Source organism: Eptatretus burgeri, chromosome 4, assembly GCF_056783735.1.
Source record: "Eptatretus burgeri isolate ZD-2024b chromosome 4, Ebu_testis_v1, whole genome shotgun sequence".
Classification (NCBI taxonomy): Eukaryota; Metazoa; Chordata; class Myxini; order Myxiniformes; family Myxinidae; genus Eptatretus; species Eptatretus burgeri.
Window position 1 is genome coordinate 132,371,418 of NC_140964.1, and position 10,541 is coordinate 132,381,958.

Below are 10,541 nucleotides of genomic sequence, written 5' to 3' on the forward strand. Positions count from 1 at the left end.
GTGCAAAGTAGTCTCCTATTCGTGGACACAACGAGGATCCATCATCACCCACACCCTCTCCATCACGCTCACCTACTACGACTGACATGGACCTACTACTACAACTACTACTACTACTGACACACTCACCTAATACTACTACTACTGATACCACTGACATTTATATCTACTCAACAGGGAGTCTGGAACACTGATGGGTTCCTCTTGTGAAGCCCATTTGCATATACCAATTCCCCTAAACGCTGCCAAATCGCCATTATACGGTTGATGTAAGTGAGAAACACGTTCAGTAAGTTCTGTGGTCGTCTGGAAGACGTCAATCAAATTCGTCGACATACGACCAGGTGCGTTTGAGATACGTTACACATAGGTTCAAAGCAGGTTACTCATAGGTTAAAAATTAAGTTTCGGGTATGCTAAACATTACCTCGACGTGTTTCGACTTCTGAGTAACGAACAAGTAACGTGTGTCCGACGTGTGTCAACGATCGCGGAGCGTGCCGAGAACTTATGCCAGTGTATGCGGAACTTGTGAGCCATACGTCGAGTACGTCGTAAAATTTTCAGCATGCTTGAAATTTCACGACGTACTAGACGTACCACGGAATATGACAGCGAACTTCATTGTTTTTCAGCGTGCTCCTAACGTATACACAACTTACCCATACCGTATTCGACGTGTGCCAGCGTTTCAGACACATTTTTCATAGGTCGGCATTCGCTGGCGAAATCGTCAAGGTGTGACTGCGATGTTCACACTTCCAATTTTCAGGCGGTTATGATTTAAATCGGCGTGCGGCATGTTTTTAAACAGGCTACGCCACGAGTTCTTCGGCGATACGTGCAGCGCACTTTGCCTAAGTTAAACTATCGTTGGGCATAGGTTGTGAACACCGCCAACAGGCCAAGCATTCGTTGGTATAAGTTATCTATAAGACAACGAAACTTTCTGTGCCCGTTACTAATATGTTATGCATACGACCAACACGTTATGAGTATGACCAAAACTTAAAAAAATACCTCAAAACCTCAGCGTACGCCAACGTTTTACATACATTTTTATACGTTGTCATTGCTGGCTAAAACGTCAAGGTGTGACAGCGCCTTAACGTTTGACCACAAACTCTTGGTATCATAACTGTCTTCTGCTCCACAGAGATACTGTGATCACTCTCATAATCTTCAAAATATTCAGTTGAATAATCTTCTTCTTATTATTATTCTTTCGGCTAGCTCCCGTTAGGGGTCGCCACAGCGGATCAACCGTCTCCATTTCGCTCTATCCTCCACATCTTCCATTGACACTCCAACCACCCGCATGTCCGCCCTCACCGTATCAATGAACCTCTTCTTTGGCCTTCCTCTTCTCCTCCTGCCTGGCGGCTCCATCTTCACCATCCTTCTCCCGATATACTCCGCTTACCTCCTGTGCACATGTCCAAACCATCTCAATCTCGCCTCTCTCACTTTGTCTCCAAACCGTCCTACCTGCGCTGTCCCTCTAATATACTCATTTCTTATCCTATCCATCCTCATCACTCCCAACGAGAATCGCAGCATCTTTAACTCTGCCACCTCCAGCTCCGCTTCCTGTCTTTTTGTAAGTGCCACTGCCTCCAAACCATACAACATAGCTGGTCTCACTACCATCTTATGTACTTTCCCCTTCACTCTTGCAGCTACCCTTCTGTCACAAATCACTCCTGCAACTCTTCTCGAACCACTCCATCCTACCTGCACTCTCTTTTTCACTTCTCTCCCACACTCTCCATTACTTTGGACAGTTGATCCCAAGTATTTAAACCCATCCACCTTCCCCACCTCAACTCCTTGCAACCGCACCATACCACCACCCTCCCTCTCATTTACGCACATGTACTCCGTCTTACTCCGACTGACTATCATTCCCCTTCTCTCCAGTGCGTACCTCCACCTCTTGAGGCTCGCCTCAGCCTGCTCCCTACTCTCCTTACAGATCATGATGTCATCCGTGAACATCATAGTCCATGGAGACTCCAGTCTGATCTCGTCCGTCAACCTGTCCATCACCATTGCAAACAGGAAAGGGCTCAGAGTCGATCCTTGGTGCAATCCCACTTTTACCTTAAACCGGTCCGTCATTCCTACCGCACACCTCACCGCTGTCACACTGTCCTCACACATATCCTGCACAATCCTCACATACTTCTCCACCACTCCCGACTTCCTCATACAATGCCACAACTCCTCTCTTGGCACCCTATCATAAGCTTTCTCCAAATCCACAAACACACAATGTAACTCCTTCCCAATACTTCTCCATCAACAATCTCAAAGCAAACATTGCATCAGTGGTGCTCTTTCCTTGCATAAACCTATATTGCTGCTCACAGATAGTCACCTTTCACCTCTCTGGACGTTCAAGTGAATGCAGGACCAGAAGATAATTTTATTGTGGAAGCTTGATCTTCAACCATCTTCAGGTCTTTTACTATGTGAAATAAGCCCACATCAATTTCCATTTCGATCCGCATTCACGATCACCACAAACAAAAACCAAGATCAAACCCAAGACAATCTGCATTAACCTTCCGGAACGATCTTCACACATGGTCAGCTTTACATGGCAATATCAATTGTGCGGTCATTCGACAGTCTCAAAATCCAAGTGAAGCAGACAGACAAACAAGGCACTTTTCCCAGGATGAGAAGGCACAAACACCAGCAATGTTCTCAACAGGAAGATTCTGTGAAACGTTGCAGTATTTTGAATCCAGTTATTTGAAGAAACAGGAATGAAAAGGGAAAGTTACTTTTATTTTGAGGACAATGAGCTGAAACAAGGACTCACACATATCTAAACCAGTGAGGTAAGATTCTCTTTATGGATTAACAAAACAGATTATTTTTGTGGAACTTCTGTGTGTTCAATGAGCTAGAATTAATTCTGTGTGCAGAAATGTCACTTCTGATGGAGAAACCCAAAAGTAGTGAGATATCCCAAGTGTGTTCAAAGAGAAACACCAATGAAAATTTCTGTCAATGAAAAATTCTCCCTTTTGGATTTGGTTAAAACGAACTTCCCCAACAATGTCTCAAGCAATACCTCTGCTCCGACTGGGATATCTGGGAAGGTGCACATTTCACCAGCCATTCTCTGAGAACGGTCTCAGTGCCGGTGAGTCTGGCAGTCCATCAGACAAATTGGAAGGGAATGTAAGCAGCCATCACATTTCAGGACTGGTCTCCTTTCTCAACCACCCTTGTTATCAACACAGCTTGGGAATTTTTTCTTCAGAGACCTGCTCTCCTTTATGCATATCAAGTGGCCTGCACAAGTATTGTTGCAGGCTGGGGTCCGAGAATGACCACGAGGTGGGGGAAGTTACGTCGTTTCCCACCAGACTTCCGGAATTGGAGGCCGTCGCTCACGGACAACTCCTTGACGCAGCGGGTCACTTAACCGACCGTGGACTCCAATACTTCCACCACGTAGCGTAGGGTCCGCTTGTCTCAACTCAAATTACCTAATTAACCATGCAGTTTCAACTACGAGGGAACCACGCTCTCAGTACACCTTGCCCGAACCGGATCACTACACCAACAACCATTGACCAACTACCTTTCCGGTTCGGATGCAGTCGAGCGAGCCTGCCAAGGACATACAGGCAAAAATGAACCGATTATCGGGGATAAAAACCCGGCTAAACGCAGATCCAAACCATGCTGGACCAATGAAGAAAAAGACAAAAACGAACTGGGAACATTTCTACAATTATAAATTTACAATCAACTTACAAAAGAAGGACACAGAGCAGACTTATGCGGGAATAAAACAGGCAAGATTTACAATGATCAGATAAAAAGATTTTGCAATTCCACTTCAAGACTGCACCACACACTCAGACGAAAATAAACCCAGATGCATGACAAAGGACCCCCGCAGCCAGAGAGGGAGGTGAGCTGAGGCGCAGTTCTTTCGTGGACCTGAACATTGGAGGGAAGGCATGCTCCGTGGTGCGGTCCAGTCAATGGCCGTGCAGCTCGGTCCACGGCCGCACTGTGGTGACCGTGTCTGCGAAGAAGGCCAGGTCGAGTTGAGCGGGGTCAGAGGCGGGGATCAGGGCTGCAGACTGGACCCAATAAGAGACCCGGTCCAGGTCGGGTCGAGGTCTTCCCAGCTCTCTCACACTCAAAACGAACGACCCCCCAAAGAGCACAACCACTCTACAAACTTCCTCCTTTCTTTCGCTGCCAGCCGACGATATGTCTCACTCCAACGCTCGCCGCTCTCAGGGTTGCTTCATAATTTATTGGTCTCCCTCAGCAGGGAGGGGCCTTGGTGAAACTGATGTCACTGTCCGCCCTGATTGGATGGAGCTTCAATGGGTCCGCCCTTTCTGGGCGGGATTTCGGCAATGCAGGGAGCCTGCTCCCTCCACGCGTGTCTGGATTCGTCAAGCAAAAGTTGCAAAGTTGAATTGGAATGTTGGGGAAGCGAAAAGGAACTGCGGACTGGAAGATTCTGCCTCGGAAAGCGAGGGTCCGCGTCGGCAGCGGGTGGACAGTGGATCGTTGTTGGATGGTTTATAAAGATTTATTACCCACACTAAAAAAACCCATCGCAACGCACCCCTTTGATTTCCCAATAAACCCAAGGAGGGAATCTGTCTGCACATATATTTAACGGCATAACTAACTTCGGGGCACCTGTACGTTTGCAGGCAAATGGTTTCGAGAACCGTAACAGTATTCACCCCCTCCAACGTTTTCACATTTTGATGCCACCTGAGCATTTTTCATGATGTTTTCAAATAAAACATCATATCGTCTTCACATACAACTGCAAAGTAAAAAAGCTAAAAAATGAGGACAAAATGTGAACAAATTGGATTAACAGGATGAGGAAAGATCAACCGCATGTGAAAAGGCTGAATGTCTAAACTCTGTGTATGCATCTCAATCTTGTGTCCGAAACCAAACGCTTTCTGGACCCACCCTTAGCCAGTCGCACCAAGCTGTCCCTGGACTGTGTCCTTTTCGCCGAACAAGGTGGAGAGCTTGCTGTCAAACCTCGACTGAGATACTGCAACCGGTCCAGGTGGCATCAGCTCACGTGTCCGAAAAACCTTCTCTTGCTCACCCTATCTCCATTCTATTCACCCTCTCATTTGTTCATGGTCCTCTGCCATCTGTGTGGAAATCAGCATACATTACCATGCTGTATAAAAAGGTGCAAAAACAGATCACTGCAACAACAGAGCAATCAGACTTCTCCTCATCATCAGCAAGGTTATGGAATCCATCATCGCTTAAGACAATAAACCCTCTTCTCCAATGGCTTGATTTCCGATATTCAATTTGGATTCAGAGCAGATCACTCTTCCGTGGAAAGGCTGCGTCTGCTCTTCCAAGAATGGATGGATGTCCTCAAAGCCAGACATTAAATCAGAGCCATCTCCCTGGACATATCTTGTGCTTTTGATTCAGTCTGGCACCCTGTCCTGCTCACTAAACTGTCTTCCTATGGAATCTAAGGCCATCTCCACTCATGGCTCGCAGACCTCCTCTCGTCACAGCTAATATTTGGTCCTAAATGGAGTTCTCTCATCCCCTCTTCCTGTCTCGGCTGGAGATGCTCAAAGTAATATTCTGGACCCTGTTCTTTTATTTTTGGTTTTCGTCAATGATCTCTCCTTTCTGGGAAATCCTCCATATTTCTTTGCTGATGACTCCACCTTCTGACAGACCATCTGCCATCCCTCAAATTGGCAAGCAGCAGCCTTTTCACACTCCGCAGATCTGGATAAAATCACCAGGTGGTCCAACGTGTGGAACATGTCTTTCAATCCTGACAAATCTCACACTCTCACAATGTCTCTCCAAAAGGAAACGACCATCTGAATCACCCCCCCCCCCCGACTTTCTCAACAATCTTCTAGAAGAAGTCCTTTCATTCAAGCTTCTTGGAATCACGATTTGCAATTACTTTTCTGGAAAAGCCACATTTACAAACTGGCCTCTAAAGTCAGTCTGGGCATTCTCCGTCGTGCAAAGTCCTTCTTTGGCACAGTTGATATTCTGACCACATACAAAGCTTTGGGCCACAGCATAATGGAGTACTGCTCTCCCCTCTGAGGAGGTGCTCCAACCCCTCACCTTTTTCAGCTTCACGCTGTACAAACCAAGGCATTCAGGATCATTGGTATCTCCCACGATGAGGCTGAGTCTTTGGGTCTGTCGAGGAAGTTTTGGAACACCTTGAAACAGAAGACTTGAAAATCTCAGTTGAGGTTGTTTATTGAAGAATGAAACAGAAGGAACACACACGTGCGTGGAAACATAATCTGTTGCGAATTCCAAGCAGTCTCTCACTTCACATAAGATTACAAACGTGAAAATATGTAATTTTCACAAGATGCGGTTTCCTCCACAAGCAACATTTCCAAGAAAACTAATTAATCAATGAAAGAAACAAAGAAGCTTTGAGTAAGTACAGATGGGTTTTTCAGAGTTGAAATCACAAACACAGCATGAAGAATGGCTCCTGATCTGAGCCTCACTCCAAATAGCCTGGATGAGGAAGTGAAGAGAATGTGACCCTTTGGCCAGGGCATGTTTGGTCTAACGGAGCAGAGATGAGGTCTGCAAAAGGATTTTCGACGGAAAGAATGTGCACACCATGAACAAACCTCCCTCCTTGCTTTTCTCAGTGTGTATTTTTTAAATTTGAATACATTCGCAAAGGCAAATGAGCATTTTACTTCATTGCAAGTTCAATTAAAACATATATTCGCACAGGTCTCTCTCTCTCACAGCAGATATGTTGGGGGTCTTTCTGTCTTCTACCATCTGCTCTCCGGTTTCGCCTCCTCTACTCTGTCTGCGAAATGTCCAGCCCCAATCCCCCCCCCAAGGTTCGCCAGTAATCCCTTTCTAGTAAAATTACCAAAATCACGAATCTCCTGCTCACCTTCACTCTATCATTCCTGTGTTTTTAACCGCCTTTGGAATAAACTCACACACACTCTTTAATCACACTCTTCCCGAGAGGTCTTCAAAACAATTGTTTACCACCACCTCTTATCTTCCCCCATCCAAAACCACGATAATTATCTACCCCCGTTAATCCACCCCAAACCCACCTCCTTCAAATTCCCAGCTTTTTCCCCGTCGTTTAAGGTCCTGAAAGTCCCTGTGGTGTCCATCTTGTTTAACCCGTGTTCCCCACCCCATCATTCTCCCTTCCACAGATCTAATATCTCTGTTCCCCACTCTTTTGTCCTCTCCTCTCTTGTTCCCATTCTTGTACATTCTGTGTGTTCACGCCTCGACAATGCACACAAAAAAATAAAAGAAAATCTAACGATTTTCAGTTGCATAATATTCAGACCCTTTGCCGAATTAACCCAAAATCACTTTTGGGGAAAATTAATTGTTTGAAAGGTTACAAAATAAGTGTAATCGGTTTAACCTGAATGTTATCACTGGTTCAAAAATGAAGCTCCTCCACATATCCAAGGAATCTATTGCAGTGCAACTCATTTGGTCACTCGTTAGCCCTTTGAGTACGGTGAAATCCATACTGAAGAAGGGGAAGACGTATCACACCACCCGAACTCTTCCCAAATCCCATCGCTCATCCGAACTCAGCAGCCAGGCAAGCAGGAAACTGTTCTGGGATGTCCCTGTATATCCAACAATGACTTTGATAGATCAGCAAGGCTCCTTGTGTGAGATCGGGGTCAGTGTTCATCAATCAACAATATCGCGTTCCCTTCACAAATATGTCATCGAGGGACAAGTGGCAAGAAAAAAGCCATCACTGAAAAAGACATCGAAAAGCTCGTCTGGAGTTTGCAAAAAACCATCTTCGTGAGACTGCATGCATGTGGAGAAAGGTTTTGTGGTGAGAGGAGACAAAAATTGAAACTTTTTGGTCGAAATTCAAAGCGTTATATCTGGCATAAACCGAACACGACACATCACCCAGTCAATACCATCCCCACTGTCAGTCACGGTGGTGGCAGCACCATGTTAAAATAATAACACCATTCCTTTCGTGCCATGAAGGCACATCGGGCTGCCAAGGCAGTTTAATTGGCAAGGAGTACAGTCTTGGACAGGTCACCACTCTGACACAGGTTACCCCGAATGGTTATGACCTCAGTGTGTTGCTACTCATTTCACCAACCTTTGAAGGATGACAGGCTGAGTCAACCCCATCTTGCATTAATTCAACGGTTACAAGAGCTCAAACTCAGGACCTGAAGATCCCAAGTCAACCACCTTAACTGCAAAGCCAACAACAGGCCAGAGAATCATGTTGTGGGGCTTATTTTCATCAGCAGGGACTGCCAAACTCATCAGGATAGAAGGAACAATGGACGGTGCAAAGTCCAGGAGAATGCTGAATGAAAACCTGCTTGAGTCAGCCATGAATCTCCAACTCGTATGAGATTCACATTTTCGCAGGACAATGATCCGAAGCACAAAGCTCAAGCTGCACTGAAAGCCAATCAACAGGATCCTCTCCTTGTCAAGCTCTGAGTGCACTAAGGCTCCGAGCCCCGTTTCATTCCTCATCTTCATCAACAATCCTGACGATGTGGAAAATTGAATTGATGTCTTGGCTTGTCTTTGCTGATGATGCCACCTTCTTCAGTAAGTTTCCTTCTTTTTGTTTCTAAATTGTTGATCTCCAGATGTGGCCAGTTTATAATTTCACGACATTGGAATATCAGAACTGCAAGTTGGATTTTCACTTTGGTTCAGTTCATTTGGAGAGAGGGATGACTTCAGAATGTCTTATTCTGCGTCGGTATTCTTGGCTGCTTATTTGACGCATTTTTTTGTGTTGTATCTTGGGGGGCCTTCTTCTATTCCAAGGAATTTGGAGGAGACTTCATTTTCTCATTCAAGTGTTATATTGCTTTCATCGATAGAGATGTTGTCTGTTCTTATTGTTTTTCCTTGTACAAATGTGCACTTGGCACAAATGTCAAGACCAAACTCCATTCGGATGTCCTCCAAGTAGTGTTTACTCATTTAAGTTGATCAACAAATTTCTTATCATTCGGACTGAAGAGTTTAAATCATCCATGTACAGTTGGTGTGTCACCTTTCTTTTGTCGTATTTCTGTATGTTTCCTCAAATGCTTTTCAAAATGGAAATTTTGAGAGAAACTTTGATCACACGTGTAGCATTTGTAAGGACGCTCTCTTGTGTGGATCCTCATATGTCTTTTAAAGCTGTCTTTATGAGAGAAACATTTATCACATATGAAGCATTTGTAAGGACGCTCTCCTGTGTGGATCCACATATGGCGATTCAAGCCGCCTTTATGAGAGAAACATTTCTCACAAGTGGAGCATTTGTAAGGACGCTCTCCTCTGTGGATCCTCATATGTCTTTTAAAGCTGTTTTTATGAGAGAAACATTTATCACATATGAAGCATTTGTAAGGACGCTCTCCTGTGTGGATCCTCATATGCACTTTCAAACTGTCTTTATGAGAGAAAGCTTCATCACAAGTGGAGCATTTGTAAGGACGCTCTCCTGTGTGGATCCTCATATGGACATTTAAGCAGTCTTTTCGAGAGAAACATTTATCACATATAGAGCATTTGTGAGGACGCTCTCCTGTGTGGATCCTCATATGGATATTCAAATGGCCTTTTTGAGAGAAACATTTATGACACGTGGAGCATTTGAAAGGATGCTCTCCTGTATGGATCCTCATATGGCTCTTCAAACCGATTTTATGAGAGAAACATTTATCACACATAAAGCATTTGTAAGGACGTTCTCCTGTATGGATCCTCATATGGATATTCAAATGGCCTTTTTGAGAGAAACATTTATGACACGTGGAGCATTTGAAAGGATGCTCTCCTGTGTGGATCTTCAAATGTGTTTTTAAAAGGTATTTATAAAGAAAACCTTTACCACAGACAGAACATTTGTGTGGGTGTTCTCCTGCATGGGTGGTCCGATGGCCATTCAAGTTCTCTTGAGAAATGAAATCCTCATCACAAATGTCGCATTTGAAAGGATGCTCTCGTTGGTTGTTGTCTCCATTTGCAGGTTTTTTGAGGTCACCTGTTGTTGCAAAATCCATCGTGCTCACATTATACTTGGGATGTGTTCTCCTTTCGAGAACAGGTTTGTGTTTCATATTAAGCTTTGTGTTGCGAGGACCAGATATCCACATGGATTTTAAGGGTGGTGAGTCTTGACCTCGCAAATGTTTCTTCAAAAAAGACTTCTTCCCTGCCAAGCCGCACCAGGAGGTAATTTGTCCATTTCGACATCTTGATTGTTCTGCAAAAACAAAAAGAAGAACAAGTCATTGTGCAGTTTTTTTGTCAAAATATTACACACCATTTGTAAAAATTCATAAACTACAGACACCCACTCCCCATGTGATGAGTGACCAAGTCCTTCAGGCTCGAACCATATTATTCCTGCATGAATCATCATGAAAGTTCTTCTCCCTCACTTTGTGATTGGCAAAAAAGATTCAAATCATTAAAAGTCTGAAAAATCCTGAGTGTCGATT

The 10,541-nt window shown here is 44.5% G+C and overlaps 1 protein-coding gene across 1 annotated transcript; it reads right to left on the minus strand.

Moving 5' to 3' along the window:
* Nucleotides 1–6,917: 6,917 nt before the first annotated feature.
* Nucleotides 6,918–10,294, minus strand: LOC147029144 (uncharacterized). Its single transcript, XM_085876302.1, has one exon. The coding sequence runs from the start codon at nt 10,191–10,193 to the stop codon at nt 9,075–9,077; it is 1,119 nt and encodes a 372-aa protein (XP_085732428.1). The 5' UTR covers nt 10,194–10,294; the 3' UTR covers nt 6,918–9,074.
* Between the last annotated feature and the right edge of the window lie 247 nt (nt 10,295–10,541).